The sequence below is a fragment of the Centroberyx affinis genome, unplaced genomic scaffold (assembly GCF_046629955.1).
Source record: "Centroberyx affinis isolate AG114_WGS23_722 - 3 ecotype Tasmania unplaced genomic scaffold, CSIRO-AGI_Caff_v1 ptg001340l_1, whole genome shotgun sequence".
Classification (NCBI taxonomy): domain Eukaryota; kingdom Metazoa; phylum Chordata; class Actinopteri; order Beryciformes; family Berycidae; genus Centroberyx; species Centroberyx affinis.
Window position 1 is genome coordinate 775,112 of NW_027279837.1, and position 21,279 is coordinate 796,390.

Below are 21,279 nucleotides of genomic sequence, written 5' to 3' on the forward strand. Positions count from 1 at the left end.
ACTCCATCATTATAATGAGGGAAGCTCAATTAGACAAGGTCTACAATGGGGGTTTTAAATGTCACAGTGCAGGTCCTGACATTTCTCTATTTGATATGGAATCAGAATGGGAGTCATGGAGTTCACAGGGAGAACTAATCTGAACTTACAAAATAACAAATTCCAGCCTGTCACTGGCTCTGAGGGAAGGCTAGTGCTGCCACTTTGGAGACATTTACTCCAAACAATGCTAGCTCGCTCCTTTCTAATGATTGAATCCATTAGCATTGTTTAGGAATGTAATTAGCCCTTGGAGGTTAGCATGTTAGAACAGTGTGTATGAGAAGAACTGTAATAAATCTTCCAATTCACGTTGGGCATTTTTATCTAAAAGGTTATTTGGTTGTCAAAGCAAAAATGAGTGTCACCGGAAATGTTTAACGCATTGTAATTGCAGTGACCGCAGTGATCATCGGGGGTAAAGATTTGAGGCAACGTGGGACCTCCACAATAGACAAACAGCATCTCCAGAGCATTCAAGTCCCAGCAAGTGATTTTGCAACTCGAGGTCATGAGAGGTCCATTTTTAAATGTGGCCATATCAAGACAAGGCATACAGGAAGAACACGCTGCCTTGGGTTGAATGTCAAAAAACAGACTGTTGCCTTCTTATCACTAGCAGAAATAGTGGCCTTACAGTGGATGAATTGCCATCCTTCTATGCCAGCGAGACTCCAATAAGTGCTGGATTGTTCACAAAGGGGGAGCGAGAAAGCAAGAGAGGGCAAAAAGATAGAAATCCATTTGTAAGTCCGGGCTCTGACTATTTGCATGGCAATGAAGGCCCTGAGTGTTCAGCAGTGTTCAGATGTGAGACCAGACAATAGTGCTAGTGTTTATTCTTCCCCGGGAAGTTTGAGAAGGAGAGAAAAGGGGGAGAGAAGAAGAAGAAAAGGGGAGGTCGTCAGTGGAGGGGATTACGCATTGTGAGAACCACGCACATTTGCTCCTACTATTGTGGTGGCTGAATTGCTCTCCAGTACCAGGCTATTTAGTTAAGCAGATTGTGTTTTCTTATACCGCGTGATGATCTCTCTTGACAGCGGTTGGTGACAAGAGGCTTGGGGGACAGCAGAATCACACAAACAGGTGGGTGCGGCGGTGGATGCTGTGCGTCCCATAACAGATTATCTTTTTAACAGAGATGGTTCAGTGTAATTTTATACAAAGAGTAAATGGGTTTGGAAGATGAAAGTGGAATAGATAGACCAGAAGAGAAGTTGGAATGCATAATAGTTATCAAGTTGAGTACAATAATTTCTAAATTAGTCCAGAGGTTCTTTGTATTTGTCATGCAAATTTTCTGCCATGACAGGACTGTTGTATTCATTTATTACTGTAACGTCTAGTGAGAAATTGCGATGCCAAATAAATTTAGAGTTTTTGAAATTTAGGCTGGCTGCTGGTGTTTTGGCCGCCACACTCCTGCTGAAATAATAGACTGACGTTTTAAATCACTACTGCTGAAAAACAGCTGAAGGGGATTTAATCAGGTTTGAAACACACTAAGGTAGTTCTCCAACAGCGTAGAATGTTTTTTTTATAGACCCCAGAATACAGAACGGTGGGTTAAGCACCACTTGAGGCCCCACCACTGATATTCTGTAAGTTTACTTTACTGAATTGAATACACTTTTTTTTTTTGACTCTCACATTGACTGACTGACCTCTTAGTACTGGCAGTAGGCCCGTGTAACAACAAAACATTTCCAATGCATTCTCAGAGTCCTTGGGAAATTTAGTGAAGAAATGCGGTTTAGAGAATTTATTCACCATTCAGCGTTATGCAGTGGTGGTTGTTTCTGTAACCTTTCTTCAGTTTGGCAATTTCAGTCATCTTCCATCATTTTGGTCCACTTGTTTGAGGGCAGTGAACAGTGATGTGCAAAATCAATTCTTGGACTGTAGAACATCTATAAAAGTTAGAAACCCTTTGTAAACCAATAAAATATATGAACCTATTTTAAAATGTCTGGTAAAGCAGCTAACATGATGTGGCATTATGTTACCAGCCAAGGGGCCATGACTGAAAAGACTGAGGGAGTGAACATTGTAGCCTTTTAATACCATTTTTATTCACTCTGCTTTAAAAAAGCACTGTTTTAGGATGATTAAGAAACAATAATAAAGTAGAAGAATTGTTTCTGTGTTTTTATTCACTACCAAAAAGGCATAAACAGGTGAAAAAGCTAAACTACATCTGAAAAAGTCTGATCACCCTAAAAATCTTCAAGACACGTTGATTTGTATTTATTTATTTATTTTTTTCAGTTATAAAAACCCCAGTGACCAATTAGGACTATGTAACTTGAGTTTATGTTCTCATTTGAAATGCCCTCTTAAATCAATATCATGTTTAGTATATATTCTAGAAATGTTGGTCTTTGATATGCCTTGAGGCCGGGGGAGACCTTGAAAGAGCATAGGCAAAATAGACAAGAAGCCCGAAACTTGACAAGAAACTTGTTGTGTCACAAACTACCATTCATCACACTAATTAAGTCTTTATATGTCTGACTAGATAATTGCCTGTAGTTTGATCCACTGGAATCCTTTTTATTCTCGAGTAATAACTTGGGCAGTATCAATTTATTGTTTAGATGAAAAAGAAAGGAGGCAAATAACAGGGTGTTGTGGCATCACTGATAAATGTCAGCAGAAATTCATGACGCATTCCTAAACAGTAATGATTTCCACTACTGCACATAATAAAATCACAAACAAATTACTTCTAACAAGTACATGATAGCGTGACGTTCCCCTGTTGTTTCAGCTCAGTCTCGGGGCTCGTTTGGGGGTCCTGGTTTAGGAGACGTACAGTAGATGTCAGTGTTATTGTTTTATGGAGCTGAACAATAAACAACAAGTCCCAACATAGGCTCCCCAATGACCAATTACAAGACATTTTGTCATGGAGGGGTGAGCTTAAAGAAATGAGTGATGTTTCATGAATGGATTCTTCTCAGGATTGCAAATTGTTATAGTAAAATTAAAGATCTGATACTGTATTTATGTTCACAGTCACAATTTCAGCTGTATGCATTTTCATATTTCCTGAGTATTTTTATTTACTTTGTATCACTTTTTGAAATAATTACACATGTATTAGAAGTCAGTAGACTGGTGCATGAAAGACAATGTAATTAACGTACATATAAGATTTGCATATACATTGGCGTGTAATCCGCAATGTCAATGCGTTATCTACAGTACATTCACTGCATTGTGTTGGCACAATAGACTCATTTTCATAGTATCCTGCAATCATTTCTGTAACAGAGCTACATTGTATTAGGCAGAACACATCACCATATACGAAAATAATGTGACGGTCTCAGCGCATCTAGTGCTTAACATTGTGAGACCGCAGCTCATTCTCACTCTGTCATGTGGTAGAGTAGTGTATATACAGGCTACAGGAGGTCTGCTGGAAATAGGAGGAAGGCCTATTAGAGGTAATGAATGGCTGTCAACCACAGGGCGCTCTGCATGTACTGAACCCAGTCGTGAAAAAAGAGAATTTCTGATAGAAAGTTGACAGAGTTCAACAGTGTTTTCCTTTGTTATTTGTGGTCTGCCTTGATGTTGTTTGAAAATGATGCACCTGTAAGTGATAACACAAGGACCTCTTGTCTGAAAAACCTGTTTAGCTGGGCCACCTCTATTTTGAATACTATTCAAATATAGTAAGCAATTATTTTCTTACGGGAATGACTATCAACACAGCTGTCACGCATGGACATGTGTGTTTAACTTCCTTCTTGACACTTTTACTATTTACAGACTTGGGCCCAATGTGTGGTATACCCATTATTTCACCAGAATTTCATCACTTATTTCTAGAAAGGCCCATCTTGTTAAATTGGCACCTGAGCATCTGTTGACCTGGACACTATTCCAGCCACAGCAGCGAAAGACTTACCCATGGCAGATCTTTAAGCTGACTACTTGTGAGATGTTGGCAGTTGAGTAGTTGCTGAGAGAAACATGGTCGGGCGCTGTTGTCTGGTTTTGGCTCAAGGCGTTCGGTTTGGGCGCATGCTTGGCAGCCCTATGAAAGACCATAACAGCTCACGATTCACTGGCCACTAATTGGAATGTCACTCCACAACGCTCGAAGATATGAATACGGTCTGTAAAGACATACATAAGCACAAACACATAGTCTCATTCACATTATGCATCGAAATTGAATTTCAAAAACGTAACCCGGCATTAGTAATTGATTTTACCACTTCATTACAAATGGGCCTTGACAGCTAATTTACTTTTACAAGATTAAACATGACCATTATGAGCTGTTAAAGCATTAATACTGCAACTACAGTACTATAGCTGATGAAATAACTTGTTTCCCCGCTTTATCTTACACTCTTTATCTTAAATTCCCACTGGGACCATCCATGATAAAAATGCACTTTGGATAAAAGTGTCCACCAAGCAGTACTGTATATGCTGTGTTATACTGGTATTATAGTGTCAAAAAACTCTATTAAACTGGTTTGAAGTTATGGCTCTTGTGATTACTAGCCCTAGTCCAAATAACATCTGATCCCATGGCATTCCTCTGAGTGTGGAAGTATAGTCTACTGCTTGGACTGGAGAGCAGTAAAGCTGGGTTCAGGTTGGCTCGGGGTCAGGTCTACATAAATAATTTGTGTGTCTTTCAGACACAACGAGAAAAAGATTTGTAGGATGAAAGTCTACCATGAGAGCACTGAAAAAAAGCATCCACAGTTACAGACCAATCACACACCTATGCTGCCAAGAGTGAGAATACTGTAGGGAGAAATCAAGAGATTTACTAAATGAAAAAGAAAGGTTATTGGAGGATCCTAAACACCAGTGATCACCCTTGGTAACCTTAGCATAGCAAGGCCGTGATGTGATATTGGTCTCTATGCCAATGACTCTAGTGTTTGCACAAAGCTAACCTCTGGATAGTTATGGTTGCCATGGTGGGAAAGAAAACAAAACGCGAGAAGACTTTTTTTCCATTGACATACAGTTAAATGTATTGAATTTGCTGAAGTTTAAGTCTGCATAAACTGGTATGCCCACTCAAGATGTTGTAGTTTGTACTATTGACTAAAGGCTAATTTGGTGTCTGACTTTTCTTCGTCCTTACACTCTTGACCCTGGTCTTGGTGCACAATATAATTGCCGCATCGATTCTAATCATAGTTTGTCAGAGGCATGTGTCTCTGTTTTCCATGTCTGGTTAGACATTGATCTAATTAGTAGTCTTCATTAGTCAGCCGCAGAGTGCAGTGTCATGCTTAAGGAATGATGTTCAGGCCCTGCTCACCCATGAAACACAATACAGAGCCTTGTCTGAATTCAAAACAGAGGGTTGTTTTCATCTGCCCATGCAGGACTGCAGGATGCAAAAAATGAGAGATCTGTACCCTCCAAAGGATGTGGACAAAGGCTTCGTCTTTTCTTGTAAAATGCACTTCTGGTCGAGCTTTCTTGCCTGAATTTGTCACAAGTTGTGCATCATTTCAGTGCAATGGATTTTACTTAAAATTTCAGATACAGTGGTTCTTGAGACTGAAAGAGGATTGTGTTGTCATAGACTGCAAAATGAAGGTGAATACATCTCTCATTTTTTTCATCTGCAGTATGTAAAATGAGGAAGTTGGAATTGCCTTTCATGCACTGCACAAAATTCCTGAATATGATAAGGATTTTTCATTTTAAATTGAGATATCCAGCATTTTAAAAAGTGTCAGCTTTTCTTATGAAATGATTGCTGTGATTAAAACATGTTAAACAAAAACAAATAGTGAATGTATAGTTATAAATTGGTTATCATATGACATTTGCTTGCAAAATCATGGTGCGTAGGATCATATGTACATTCAAAATATTCATTGTTGGATAACAACATTTATAAATAGCTTTATGGAATGAAACACTTAATGTGTAATTGTAGATTTTACACTTGGACGAATTTCAGTTTCCCCCATATAAGTGTAAGTGTTAAAGTTCTCACTTTAGTCGTTAATGAAATTGTTTACTCTTATTCCCCAGAGATATGAACACGCACAGAAACCACATAATGACAAGATGGGATATGGCCTTGACCTTGCCGAGGTCATGAATTACTGTGCCGTTGCATGAAGGAGCGACACCTTGATCTTCTGCTCACTAACCATGGGAAGTGGAGAGAGAATGCAAGGATGGACAGTAAGAATGAGTACATCGAGTGTTTTGGCCATGGTGACTGCCTTTTCTATGATCCCTGGCTGGGTGCTGAGCGATATGAGAGGCACCCAGGGTCTGGACGCCCAACAGCTGGCCCAGGGGTCCACTCATCTGCACCGCCGCCTGAAGAGAGGCTGGATCTGGAAACAACTGTTTGTCCCTGAGGAAGATCCCACTCCTCGCGTTATTGGCCAGGTACCCCCCCCCCCCCCCCCCTTCAGATCTGAATGCCCTCCATGTCCTTGATACTGATCACAATGCCTTTTCACAATGCCTGTTTTCCACTTACCTATGAAGGCTAAAATTAGTCTCATGTTCAGCCTTCAAATCTTATTTTTTGCAAACCAAGAGAAAGATTCTGCCAAAGAGGTGAAATAACTCCAGTTGTTTCCAATGCAGCTTCACTCGTTTCAGGAATTTTCTACAAATGAGTGTCAGAATAAGGCAGATCACTGCACTACTGTCAAGAAAATGACACTTGATTCTACAAAATTCCTGAAACAAGTTGATTTGCATTGGAAACAAGTGAAATTATCGGCATTGACAGATTTTTTGACTTATTTTAAGAAAATGACGATTTTAGGACTCAATAATAGACAAAATGACTTGTTAGGATGGAGATGTTTTGCAGTGATACAGTTAAAAAAAAACAAAGTTTCCCACAGTACTTCTTTCTCTCCTTTTGCAGCTCAAGTCTGACTATGACCGAGGTGAATTTTCCATCAAGTACATCTTATCGGGAGAGGGTGCTGGAGATGTGTTTGAGATAGATGAGTATTCTGGTGAGATCCGGATGCTGCAGAAGCTTGACCGCGAAGTGAAAGCCTTCTATGTTCTGCAGGCCCAGGCTATCAACAGGAGGTCCAACGAACCGGTGGAGCCCCAGTCAGAGTTCATCATCAAGGTGCAGGACATCAACGACAATGTCCCACAGTTCCAGAACGAACCCTATGTGTCCAGCATACCTGAGATGTGTCCGATTGGTATGTCTGAGAAAAGCAAATAAAAGTGCCTGCTAGCAGCTTGTACGACACAAGAATCGAAAATATAGCCACACAGAATGAATCTTTATACAAACCAGACAGGCTGCCTTCATCATCATCATCAAGATTTAGCCTGTTAGTGCTAATAAAGATTCAAGTCTGAGGCTTGATTGGTACAGTATGTCTGCCAAAGAATTGTGCCTTTCAAATGTTGGTTTAGCTCAAGTTATTGAGCCCTAAAAGCAAATTGTTGTTTCTGAATAAAAGTAAAAAAATATATATTTTCCAGATTGTTCAGATTGAAAGCTGTTATTGACTTGAAATGTTGCTTGTATTTTAAGGACGCACATTTCAAATAAAGTGCCATGTTATCTTAAATATTGAATGAAGAAAATGAACAAAGGCTATTTGAATGGCTGCTGTATGTCCCCCCTTCAGGAAGTTAAAAGTATTGGATTTGGTATCATAGCTCGGATGCCTTTATGGATGAATTTCTTTTCCTAAATAATGTTATTATATCCACTGCCCTTTCATACCACAAACATTACCATTTCAATTTATATGTAATCTGCTTTTGCAGTATAATATCTCTCTCGTAATAAATCATAATGCATTTGACTCGAAAAGAGAAAGTGAGAGGGGAAGGATGGAGTGTGGGGGACTGAGAATAAAGAATAAGAAACGCAGAGGTAAATCTCTGCCTGGGAGAAAGACAGGGGGAAAAAAATGAGATAGACAAGAAGACGACTGAGAGAGAGAAAGATAGAGAGAAAGGTGAGGAGAAGGATATGGTCAGTGGAGAAAAAGGTAGGGAGTATCAGGGACAGTGAGAGAGAGAGAGAGAGAGAGAGAGAGAGAGAGAGAGACAGGGGTGAAACTGAATCAGAGTGAGAAGGAGAGAAATCAGGGGGCAGGTGGATAGTGAGAGAGATGTCACTGTAGGGCTGGAGAGGTTGTCACGCACACCTGCACAGCCTCGGCACATTGTGAAAGGCCAGTGCTACCCTCCGCCCCGCATCACACCCCCCGCCCCATCATCAACAACTCCCCTGTAACCCTACCTCAACCTCAACACCCCCCCCCCCCAACCCCCCCCCGCGCTTCCCCCGCCTTCCATTTCCACCGCTCCCCCCCTGAGCCAGACAGACAGACCCTGCGGGACTGTGGCATAATCACTTTATTTCCCCGTCGACTGGAACTGCTGCCTGAGCTGACTGCCTGTGTGATCCGCTCCCCCCACAGGGACCACAGTGGCCCAGGTGACAGCCACAGATGCTGACGATCCCATGTTCGGAAACAGCGCCAAGCTCATCTACTCCATCCTGCAGGGGGAGCCCTACTTCTCCGTGGAGCCGAAGACGGGTACCGCCGACGCTTTTAGCCCAAACTGTCCTTTGGCCACGATGAATTGAGACTTTGCCACAAATCTCCTAACAACCGCGGCTCGAGCCGTCATGGAGGTCCACTGGAGAATTGGCTCCGTACAAATAATGTCTATATACTGTATATCAGATAACCAGATATAGATGGTTGTTGTGTGGCTGCAGGTCAGTTTAGTAATCTTATAAATAAATGTAAACAGTCTGATAAATTTAGGTTGCTGTGGCATGTACAGGAGATGATCTTGTCTTTAGCCCTTGTCCCTCTGGCTCTATCACTGCCACCAACTTGACGATTTTGTTGCTAGATTTAGACTTTTTTTTAGACCCCCTTGGCGACTTTATTTCTACTTTTTCAGGCCATTGGGAACAATGTTAGCGTGTTTACTCACTGAGTATTTGACAACAAATCGGTACAGAAGATGTCATGTACATTTGCACTACTTGCTTGTCTTAGCCAAAGAGGTCTGATTGGCAGCACTTCACATACATAGCAGTGTAGTGTAGATCTTTGCCCAGTGAAGAGTTGGTGAAGAGCAAGATAGGTGTAGTATTCATATGCAAGTCCAAAAATAAAAGTAAATAGAAACAAAATTCACTGGTCTTAAAATGAATAGTTGAAGGTGTTTCACCACTCATCCAAGAAGCTTCTTCGGTTCTAATTAGTGCTCGGGAGTTCCCTGCCATTTTAATTCCAGTGGATTTTGTTTCTAATTTCTTTTGAACATCTTACTACCTGGATGACTGCAATGAATTTACACAGACATATTCATATGATCTGGCAACTTATATTAACTTTTTGAGCAGCCAATTGCTGCTTTCCTTGGAAGAGTGGTCTCTACGCCAAAGCACTACAAGTTGTAGCTTGAGAGAATCAGCTCAGTTGACCTGAACAAAGAGCTGGTTTTTGGCATTGTTACCTAGCTAACTAGCCAACAGGCTAATTTACTCGCCACCACTAACGCTAGCTTCTTCCACCTACGTTAGCTAGTGTGCAAATTAGATGTAACCTTGGACCTGAAAAAAAACGGCACCTGAAAGCCCTCTCTTTCTTTGCGTACTGACTGAAGTTTACTGTGGTGTAGTTTTACCGTACACAGTGTATCGCACTCTCGTACACTACTCAAGGCAAAGTTTGTTTGCTCATGTTTGGAAAAGAGAAGCATAGAAAAACACCCACAGATACACTTGATGCAGTTTTAATGAACCCAACTTGCCTCTTCCTCTCTCTCTCTCTCTCATTCTCTCTTTCCCTTCTCCATCCTTAGGCATTATTGTCACATCTTGGCCCAACATGGACCGTGAGGCCAGAGAGCAGTACCTGGTGGTGGTGCAGGTGAAGGATATGCTGGGCCTCAGCGGCGGCTACTCCTCCTCCACCACCGTCACCGTCAGCCTGACTGATGTCAACGACAATGGGCCCACATTCCAGCACCGTGAGTCACTCTCATCACTCACTGACACTGCCGGGCCATTCACACTCATAGAATCAATGGAGAAATACAAAGCGTGGTGCGCTGCAAGGACATGGTTAATAGTACACCTGAGAGGTATTTATATGATCACACTTCTCTGGTTTGGGTGGGTGGTTTGTGCTGCCAGCACTGCATTCTGCTTTACACATCTTGCTATTCAGCCAGCAGCCAAAATTAAAAAAAAACAAAAACAAGCCAGAGTCAGAGAATGAGAGGGAGATAGAGAGAGACGGGGGAAGAGATGAGGATGTGCTCGTCCCGTTTGTCTGTGTGTATGTGTGCGTGTGTTGCTTAAGCTCACTGGATGAATTTAATCATTCACACATGAAAGGACATTTGTCATGACCTTTGGAAACAAACCTGGCCTTCTCAGCGATAAACCTCACTAAATGAATGCCCTGGGAAGAAATCAATTCTGCAGAAATGAGAAAACAAGGATGATGCTTTTAACTATGAATGTCGCCCTCACATTCATTGCTTGCGCTGCTATATTCTACGGGTTCTTGTATGGCCAGACTTCACTTTGAACTGCACCCTCTGTTATGTCACATAATTGCACCTCTAAATTATTATCAGCGGGAGATTGTTTTCGGAAGCAGCTGGTTGCCTGTTAAGATCCACCCAGTTGTGGCAGTCATCCAAACAGAGTTGCTCCAAGACACAATCACATTTTCTCATCTTCTTATTAGAGTTAGGCTAGGATTATGTGGACTTGCCACAACTTATCTTTGAGTCACACAAATTGACCCTCCACCACAATGTTCTCCGTTCTTATCGTTTTACACACTATAGCACTAGCTATTAACAACTTACTGTCCAGTTCAGTAGGCAAACTTGCGATGAAGCAAACTTTTTTTTAACAAACATTGCCAACTTGTTTTCCTTGTGCATTGCAGAAGTAGCCACCGTTTCTCTATTTCACTCGATCACTTGTGTCCCATTCCACAGATTGATTACTTGGAGTCTAACAGTATTAACATGAATGATTTGTAAAGCGCTCTTCTTTCTCCAGACCTGTACAGCTTTGCCGTCCCTGAAAATGCAGCAGTGGGCACCACAGTGGGCAGGATCATGGCAGAGGACGGAGACGTTGGCATCAATGCCAGAATGACCTACAGTCTGGAGGAGGACCTGGAGGAGAGCGCCACCTTCAGAATCCAAACAGACCCAGTGACTCAGGAGGGGGTGATTCTGCTGGCCAAGGTGAATTCATCTGTATATTAGCTCTGTGTAGTTGTTGTGTTGATATTTTTCTGTAGTCACAAGGCTGCATTCCTCATTCCTATTTCCTGATCCAATGATAGCTTCCAATACTTTCAAAAAGTAAAGAAAAAAATACTGTAGAACATACTTTTGTTGGAGACCTTCAGCTAAATGTGAGCTTCTGGTGATCTGTTTTCATCTTGGATTTGACATTGTGCTTCATACAGGGGATTTCAATTTAGATGGTCATGTGATAATGAAAAAAAAAAAAAATACATTATTGACTCTGAGTCTGAATCATTTGGGGAATACACTAATGGTTTGCATGCTGTTTTCTTATTACTAGCATCATGATGTTAATCGAAAATACAGCATTATTTAAGTGCGTGCTCACAGCTGGCAGCTCATTGACATTGGCTAAACCATTTTCAACATCCAGAGTCGTGTCCAGCACTCGACACAATAATCATCTAACTTATGCACAAGTTGGCATAGCATATCCGCAAAGCTGCTATTCTTGTAAGCCTTTGTACCAGTTTATTTTAAGTGACATATTACACCGCTTGATAATGGTAAACAAAGTGTTTTCTGTTTATCATAGCCACAGTGGTATACAGTGATATAAGACCAGCGTCAAAACAGTAATTCGTTTCTTTCGCTTACTTTTTCACAGCCTCTGGACTACGAAAGTAAGAGACGCTTTGTTATGGCAGCAGAGGCAGTCAACGACCACGTGGACACTCGTTTTCTGAGTTTTGACGAGTTCAGGGACAGGACCACACTCAAGATTGTTGTCGAGGACGTGGATGAGGCACCCATCTTCCTCGCTGCGGTCTACGAATGGAAAGTTCCCGAAAATGCGGTGGTGGGAACCGTGGTTGGCACCGTGAGCGCCAGAGACACTGACACAGTCAACAATCCCATCAGGTAATATGACCCCTCCAAACAGTCACCCGGAAGAATGGCATATGCCACCCAACTGCCAGTATGGTAATGACTAGGTAGATATCCAGGCTGGAGGGTGGAGAGGGGGGGTGGAACATCCCTAGACAGCCTGCCCTAGACAGCTTCCTCCACAGGGTGAAAAATCATTCCATTTCAAATAGTGTTACTGGCTCGGTGCATCCATTTTTACCCTTGATCTCTGTGGATACCCTGTACATGGTCATATTTATCTCATATTACTTTAGTAGGAAATGAGCCCTGCTGAATAAATCATGACGATTTTTTATACCTCACAGGCTTTTCTATCTATTGCCGTGGTATTATCACAAAGCGACGCGGCTAGGACGTAGGAATGTAATAAAGCACCATACGAGGTGGCATATGGAATTGAGATTTGCAGTCATTTGCAAGTGGGGCACGTTGCAGAGGAGACAGCAGCACTACTGGTGCCTGTAGTCCACCCCAGCAGAGCTTAAGAGTGGCAGGTGCTCCATATCATCCACAATCTAGCCTCTATTAGTGGCCCTTTGGTGACATTGTCACATTGTGAAAATAAATTCAATCTGACATTTTAGGTGTTTCCACTGTTCTAGTAAATATGATTAAGTTTACTTAGGTCAAATTGGCTTATTTTCCATGTCGTTATCAACAAAGTGGCTCAAAGACACGATTCATTACGCAGTCTGTTTTCATTCTTGTTTATCCTAATTCACCATGGTGGAATAATCACTTATTTTAATGGGTGAAAAAGGATGGTGGGGTGAACAACTTGTGCAATGAGGCAAAAATTTCCTGCTTAAACATTTCTGCTTGGTCTGTGGCCTAAATGGATTTTTTTAATTAAAGGGCAAAGAACTAACTAAACTCATAGACCCTCACTTTTCTACTTATGAACAGTCTGTAGACAGACTGAGGATATTGTTCAGTTCCAAAAACACTAATAAAAGTCTGTCTATTTCTCTGTGTTTACAAGGTGGTTTGCTTCACCATCTATAAATTATCATAGACGCTCACTCGTCGCCGCATGAAAAAGTCTGTAGTCAGACTAAGAATACTATTCAATTCCAAAAGAGGGAAAGAAAAAAAAAATCATAGAAGTGTGTCTGTTTCTCCAAGTTTGTAAGATGCTTTGTTTCGATGGTGTTGTTGTCGCCTTATCATTCTGGCGTGTGTGTGTTCTCTTTGTTGGATATCTGTCAGCCGATGAAAAAATTGAGCAGTTTGCCTAATTTATCTCCCCATGGTCTCACAATGTTTTGTTTGCCTAGAAAACAACCTTGCTTGCTAAATGTGTGTCCTGGTGATTTTTCTTCTAGATATTCAATTGACAAAAGCAGTGATATCACAAAAGCTCTCAAAATAGACCCAAACAATGGAACCATAACTGTTGCAAAACCCTTGGATCGAGAGACGACAAACTGGCACAATGTGACTGTTGCAGCCAAGGAAACAAGTAAGGCGCATTTCCTATCCTATACTGGTGTTATGGCCAACTTATGGCACGTCTACATTCACTCAGCTGAGGAACCTGTCTCGCATGTCTCGCAGCAATGTGTTGATAACAAATGTAAGTCTTTGTCTAGAATGAATCAAAACCTTGAACTACCATGAAAGGATTTACTTTATAGCTCCCATTCTGTTCACTTTCCTGTTTTGTTTTGAGAGAGAGCAGAGAAAACACCAATGCCCATTTTTTTTGCCTTCAGTTGTGATTCAAGAAGATATGAACAGAGAAACATTTATCAGTCTTAAGTATTATTTTGACAGAGCTTTTACAAAGCATTTATGATACATGCACCCAGTGGACTCCAGCAAATGTCTATCTTCACAACTGCAGCACAGAACCATTTATCCTCCTCTGTGGCGGTGTTCATCAAAGTGCTGGACATAAACGACAATGTGCCAAGGCTTGCAAGAGATTACCAGCCATATATCTGTGAGGGGACACAGGCGGGAGAAGTATGTATATGATGATGCATTGATGTTTATGATTTACGTAGCAGCCTTGCAATGAGAATTTCCATGATTGCGGACAGTAAAAATTCTTATATTGTATCATATCATATCATATCAAATGATTCAGTATATCTTTCTAAACCTAAACCTAACTCATGTGAAAATGTTTGACTATTGTACAGCTGCATACCATCACAACTCATCATAACTCATAACTAAGCTGTGTTCTATGGTACAACCTTGAATATTTGTCTTTGCCACTAAATTTGGGGAAATTTGTTGTCCATATGTGACTGCTTTTGTTATTAATATTTCCTCAATAGTGTGCCTTTGTGTCTCTCAGCTTATTCAGCTGCTCAGTGCTGTGGATCCAGATGAGCCTGCGGAGGGACACCACTTTTACTTCTCTATGGTCTATGAGAAGCAAATCAATCCAAACTTCACCATCAGAGATAATCAAGGTTACATTCAGTTTATATATTATAAGGCAAATTGTGATGTGATGGAAATGGGAGAGTGTATACTCCATTATATATTATAAGGCAATGATTATGATATCATTGTATATCATATATCAATCCATACCCTCCTTGCATTGTGCACTGCAAAGAAAGTACAGTATGTTAAAAAAGCTCTACCAACCAAGCTGAGTTGAAGTTGCAAAATGAATGTTTTTTTTCATAACCTTTAACACAAAACTCCTGAAACACTCTTGGACTGGTTTTGAAATTCAATATCATCGCACCGTGACACTCAGCACATGTTTTGAAACAGAGTATTATTATCATCAACATGCGTACTTCGTATTATCAACTTTACGTTACAGGATCCAAGTTTCAATCCTAAAATGAATAGATGAAATCAGATGAAAGCATCATAAAAGTCCCACTTGGTGGCTGGACTGTTGTTACACCCCCTAGAGAGATTCTATGGGCAACCCTGCTATATAAATGCATGACAGAGGCAGAATGGAGGGACCTTTACAATCATACCAAAGAGGCTTGGTATGACTCCACATTGAACCTCCAACCTGTTGCGTGCCGGCACTCTAACCATACTAGAGCCACTAGAGAGATGATTTCTACATCGAGATATTAGCGGACAATTGAAGAGTTACAAAACAAGATATCCACTATTTGAAGAAGTGACACCTACTCTGATAAAGTTATTGCTGGCAAGAAAACAAAACTCATTATGGAAACATATTATCTAACTAAGACTAACACTTTCGCCAAAAATGTGGTCGATTTTTTGAAATAGTGGGTGTTGAATTTTAGCTTCCCATCAGCGATATATAACCTTTTGGAATTAAGTCCTTCAGTTGTAATTTTTGTACTTCTCTCAGGCGAGTAAAGTGAAAGAGTGCATTGTTGTAGAGTGGGCAGTCAACCTTTCTTCAAATTGTTCAGTGAAAACATGCAGTAAAAAAGTGTTGTTAAACTGGGCAGGAGAGAGGTGTTTGACTGTGTAGAAAAGGTTAGAATCTAATGTATGGAGGTGCAGTTAGCCAGGCAAGTATACTAGTCCAGTCAGCAACCAGGGAATATGAATAATGAATCGGGAATGAACACTAATGAAATGCCATAAGGTATAGTTGACAACAAAAAAGTTATTGTCTAGTGTCTTGATGCAGTCTAACAGGAGCACCCAAATCCACTTTTATAAACACTGAAAATCAGATTTGACAAGCTGCCTGGCTCTTTCAGAGAGCTTGAATTGTGTTTTGAATCACATTTTGTGTGCCACTTCACTTGTTATTCAGCTTACCTTTGAACCCCCCCCCGCTCTCACCTGAAACACCCGCTCTCACTGTGGGGGCGCTACTCTTGTTTTTTAAGAATGCTGGAAACTGCACCTCTCAATCTTAACTCCATCTTTTCCACAACAGACAACACAGGCAGCATTGTGGCACGCAGGAGTACTTTTACCCGCAAGGATCGCACCCAGTACCTCCTGCCTGTGGTGGTGATCGACAGCGGCTCGCCTGCCCTCTCTAGCACCAGTACATTGACCATCAGCGTATGCAGCTGCCAGCCTGCCGGCCATTGCCCCACAGGTGGGGTGGAGGCCCTCGCCCTCTCCATGGGGGTCAGTCTCCAAACCCTGCTGGGTCTGCTGGTCTGCCTGGCCACACTCACAGGTGAGAATCCAGGGGCTTTCCAAAGAATAATTATTGACGTTCCATCTCAGTCCTGAATATTAAACTCTGAGTTATTGTGTATATATTAAAGGATTACACTGACTTTTTTGGAGTTTAGCACAGCGAGAATTGGCACTAACATCATCTCTGTGTCAGGGTTAAGGTTAGGGTTAGGTAGATAACCCTAACCCTTTGGTAGATAGTTCTGTCCGCTGCGCTTGCTAATTGTAGGAGACTAGCATTAGCCTAAAAGTGAGAAAATAAGAACTTGTAGCAGCTCTAAGGCTGGATGGTTAGTCCCTTGTTTAAGGGACTGGTAAAAAAAAAAGACATCAAATATGACAAAAATCCACTTTCAATGGCAGAAAGTCTCTCTCTTCTCGCAAGACTTCAAGCATAACTTTAGTTAGTGAGTTAATTTCATGGGGACTTTAATTTGTAATGGACTTCACCAATAATGAAGACTGAGACTTTGTTTTCAGAAGTTTGTTATCTACAGGCTATAGAATAAAAAACAATACCAACTTTGGATAATGCTAGGCACCTACGATTACTTATCATTCTGTATGCTAAAAGCATGCGGACCAGACAGAGCTATCGACCAGAGACACAGAGATGATTTTGGTACCAATCTTCTCGTCAGATATTGGGTAAGGTGACTAATGGACCAAACTCCCAAAAAGTCGATGTAGTCCTTTAGTCCTTTAAGAAGCATTAACGAATATTATGATGGTGCAATTTAAAATAAGTGACACTCTTAATGGTATTTTGTTGTAAAAGAGTTATTCTTTTTCAGCGGATCTGTTCTGTTAGTGTGAGCTAGAGCAGTTCCACCTCACATCATCTTGGCAAGTATATAAATATGTGGTAAACAGCAGGATTTCAATAACAAATTCCCCTTCCATTTGAATTCCCCCTTTAAAACTCACCAGCGTGCCTTTAACACACAATTTTAAAACGCTGAATGCTTGCAGAACAATGATGTCTGGTAATGAGCATATTGGTTGCAATACATCAGTAGCAATGCCATCTTGGGACATTGATGGGTTTGCATAGTGAAGAGCTTTATTATGACCTCGGCTGCTTTGTGTTGTCCCTGTGCCCATCACATGAAAGATTAATGACAATACCTACTATGCTAACATTCTATCAGATCAGTACAATACCCAGTGAAAACAACACCAGCAAATAAATACTCTGTTACACCACTATTTAGCATTCTCTGCAATGAGAAGCAAGGAAAAGAATTCTTCCTTTTTGCGTGAGCTGAAACTAAAATGATCACTTACAGACTAATTTGCCCTTGTGTTGATCTTTGCATCAACCCCAAATAACAGAAAAATCAAAACAGGCCGGAATTATTTTCCGTGCACTTGTACAGTACAAGTGCATGCTCCATCAGGCGCCCTAGATGATCTATTCTCGCTAAGCTCATGCCCCGGTGTTTAACTGTAATGATCTCCTGCTGTGTTGCGTCTCCAGTGCTGTCCATTCTAATGCTGATGGTGCGGAGACACAGGCGGAAGCAGCAGGAGGGGCTGGAGACGGAGGTGAAGGAGCTGGAGCTGCCGGACAGGGTGTCACAGAAGGTGCTGTGTTATGGAGAGCCAGGCGGCGGAGGGGCAGACCTGGACTTCTGCCAGCCTGTCCCCCTGCGGCCCCACCCGAGGAGGAGGGAGAGGAGGCTCCGGAGGGAAGACGTGGCGGCCAGCATACGGATGTCCCTCCGAGAGTCCCACCTCATCGGCCCTGAGGACGAGGTCTTCAGACAGTTTATTATGGACAGGCTGGCCGAAGCTGACCAGGATCCTTATGTACCCCCATTTGACTGCCTCAGAACCTATGCTTATGAAGGGGCGGGGTCCGCCACAGGGTCCCTGAGCTCACTGGAGTCGTGTACTTTTGAGCCTGGCACTGAGCAACCTGTTTGCGGCCCCAGACCCAACTTGGTCCGACTTACACCTTGGTACGGCGGAGTGGAGGACGAGACCACCTTCTGATCGGGACACTCCTAATCTCATGAATGGCTGGGGTCTTTGCATAGTAGACCAATTCTGTACATTTCTGGTCAACACTCATCAATAATGACAGAAAGATGCAAAACAAATACATGGCTTTGTGAAAACAGTAGCACTTATTGGAAAAATCCACCCTTAAACACTTTAAAATTGTTAAAAAAAACAGCTGTTGGCGATGTACCTTGCATTTGTGGGCCCATTTTGTTGCTCGGTGGTGTATTTTTGTTGTTCCCATGGATAACTGGTCAAATGAAGCCGATGTGCCTCATGATGTCAGGATATTTCCAGCTCAGCTACAGTTTGATAGAAAAATATTTTTTTCTAAAACCTCAATGGTAAACGTCAGGTTTTGGTGTCAGTCCCTCAGAATCAAAGAGCGAGGGCTTCTTCACAGACTCACAATTTTTCACCGACGGTCAACAATCATACAGGGAGAAATCCATCGTAGAAGAGGCAGAGAGAGCAATTTCTCCACCTACAGTAGCCTCAGTGGACCATAATGCAATGCAGCCACAAGAAATGTTGTAAAGGTCGCAACTCTCACTTTTTCTCGACTGGAAAAACTCTTCCACTCTTGCTCTTACTATGTTATTACCAGTGCTCTCTCTCTCCACCTACATGTAAAACCAACAACTGAGAGTTCACGCCCATTCTATTCTACTCTGGAAATTACTAACTGAAGTAGAAGTAGACGAGGCAGGTCGGGGGAAAGTGAATACGCTGAAAAATGTGATTACACCATCACAAAACAGCTCCTGGGATGCATTGAACATCACAGACTGATGATACATACTGGAACAGTGTAAGAGTTTGCGAGGGTGGATCTTTCCTTAAAGAGTGCATGTGAACAATGTGACTTATGCTTTAATGATTACAGCTATTACAGTGTCACATTATTACACTCACTGTATAATACCTTTTACTGACCTGTGAATTTTACATTTCTGATGACATGTGATACTATTTACAACAGAATATCATTCACTTCTCGCTTGGCATTTTGGTTCATAATATGGTTGGTACGTGTATTCAAATTGTACATTATGAATTCATATTAAAGTATACTTCCCATGGATGTGTGTCTATGTCTATGGCAACTTATTTTTCCAAATATATTGTATTCTTATTTGCCCTATTCTTGCAGACGTGAAAGTTGATATGCAGAGAGCATCCATTAAACATCGGTGTTAAACATTTATTATGCTGCTTAGCATGGTTTTCTGCTTCCTGATGAGGCACACTGGTCATGTCAGCCAATCATCAGCAGAGAGCACATGGGTGACTAGCAGCGAGACTCCGCCAAAATAAGGCTGAGAGGAGAAAAATGAGCAATGGACTGATTTGAAATGTATAAAGGAAATGAGACTCTTGAGAAACAGAACAGTTTGAGTGCAGTGGAAAACACGGTACATTATATACAAAGCCCGGCTCTCTACTTTTTTGTGGTCAGATACAGTGTTATTGGCAAATTTATGCTTGTGGTTAGTTGTGTGGGTGGCTGCTTGAGGGGTGACTAGAGGTAACTGCATAGTGATAAGGTCCAGCCCCCTCCCCTTCTCATCAGCTAATTGGGCTGTTTGCTGTCTGAAAAGGTCAACATTTGGACCATAGAGAATATAGTTCTCACAGAAGATATATTGTAACTGAATTACATATGCAAAAGTCTCTTCCTTCCTCTTCCTTGGAAGCGGTTGAGATGCACATGGTAAGAGAGAGAATGTATGGGGAATAAATAATTGCTAAGATCTTTGCAGTTCTTCCTTTTACTGCTATACGCTACTTGTATGAGTGTGAACCGCTTCGCAAGACAATTTCAAGCCACCGCTGCTTCTCAATGTGAGCTTGAATAGCTTCCACATGGAGCACTGTTGGAAACAATCTATCAGACCGATGGTTTTTAGACTAAATCATAGTCTCACAATGATTTCTATAGAAGCAGGTGTTCACAAAAAATGTCTTTTTAAAGTCCTTTCAAACCAATCTCTACAGTCCAACATGTGGGACATTGGATTTGCCCACGAAGGCTCCGTTGTAATTCCTTTTTCAATAGCACCTTAACGTCTAAAGTCATTCAGCTCCTGGTGTCATTTAACCTTCTGAATTTTTGTCATTACCCATGGTGAATATCACGGGTAATTTAACCTAACAGCCCTTTTCTTTGTGTAATTATGTCCATTACAGCGATGTGAAGGATTTCACTCTGTCAACTGTCTCTGTCCCCTGCTCTCCTGCACAGGTTATAGATTCAGTTCTCCCTTTCAACGCCGGAGCCAGACTCATCACAGAGCCACATGATGCTCACTGGAGGCTCTTTTACTGGGGCTCTCGTTTGGCAGACAGCAGGCTGATTGAAAAGATGCCTGAAAAAAATTCAAGAAAAAAAATAAAATAAATAAATAAAAGCATTTGCAATATGTGTGCAATGAGGTCTGGATGAAGAGGGATTAGATAATTTATATACGCTTTGGCAATGTGAACATGGTTAAATGAGTATTACAACAGATGTGATTCTGAGCTATATAGTAGGTAAATACTGTATGTGTACTGTATGTTACATTACATTACATCTTGGAGGAAAATTATATCCACTTTTGTGAAAGTGATATCCACTTTTTGACTGAGTAAAACTCACTATTGAATAGTATTGAAAAGTATCTTTAGCTTTTTACTTACATAGAACTTTTTTTTTTTTTAATATTGTACATGATCATGCAACCTGCAATTTCTTCCAAAATAGATATACAGATAGTGTTTTAGAATGAATCTCTTCAAGTGTACTTTAACCTCAGTGCATATGGACAATATGTGCAGCATTTCCGAAATAGCATTACATATACATTAGCTTAGGTGCTTATGAAATTACTGAATTATCCATCATTGATTGACCATCGATCCCAATAAGACACCTATTTCAAGACACGTCAACTAGTG

The 21,279-nt window shown here is 41.3% G+C and overlaps 1 protein-coding gene across 1 annotated transcript; it reads left to right on the top strand.

Moving 5' to 3' along the window:
- The first annotated feature begins 1,041 nt into the window (after window positions 1–1,041).
- On the top strand, window positions 1,042–19,363 carry cdh19 (cadherin 19, type 2). The gene is made up of 12 exons (XM_071525858.1): window positions 1,042–1,128; window positions 6,076–6,444; window positions 6,938–7,232; window positions 8,475–8,594; window positions 9,880–10,047; window positions 11,099–11,289; window positions 11,963–12,216; window positions 13,551–13,687; window positions 14,072–14,193; window positions 14,534–14,651; window positions 16,079–16,330; window positions 17,813–19,363. Exons 2-12 carry the CDS (start codon window positions 6,199–6,201, stop codon window positions 18,328–18,330), a joined length of 2,421 nt encoding a protein of 806 aa, XP_071381959.1. The 5' UTR covers window positions 1,042–1,128; window positions 6,076–6,198; the 3' UTR covers window positions 18,331–19,363.
- Window positions 19,364–21,279: the final 1,916 nt, after the last annotated feature.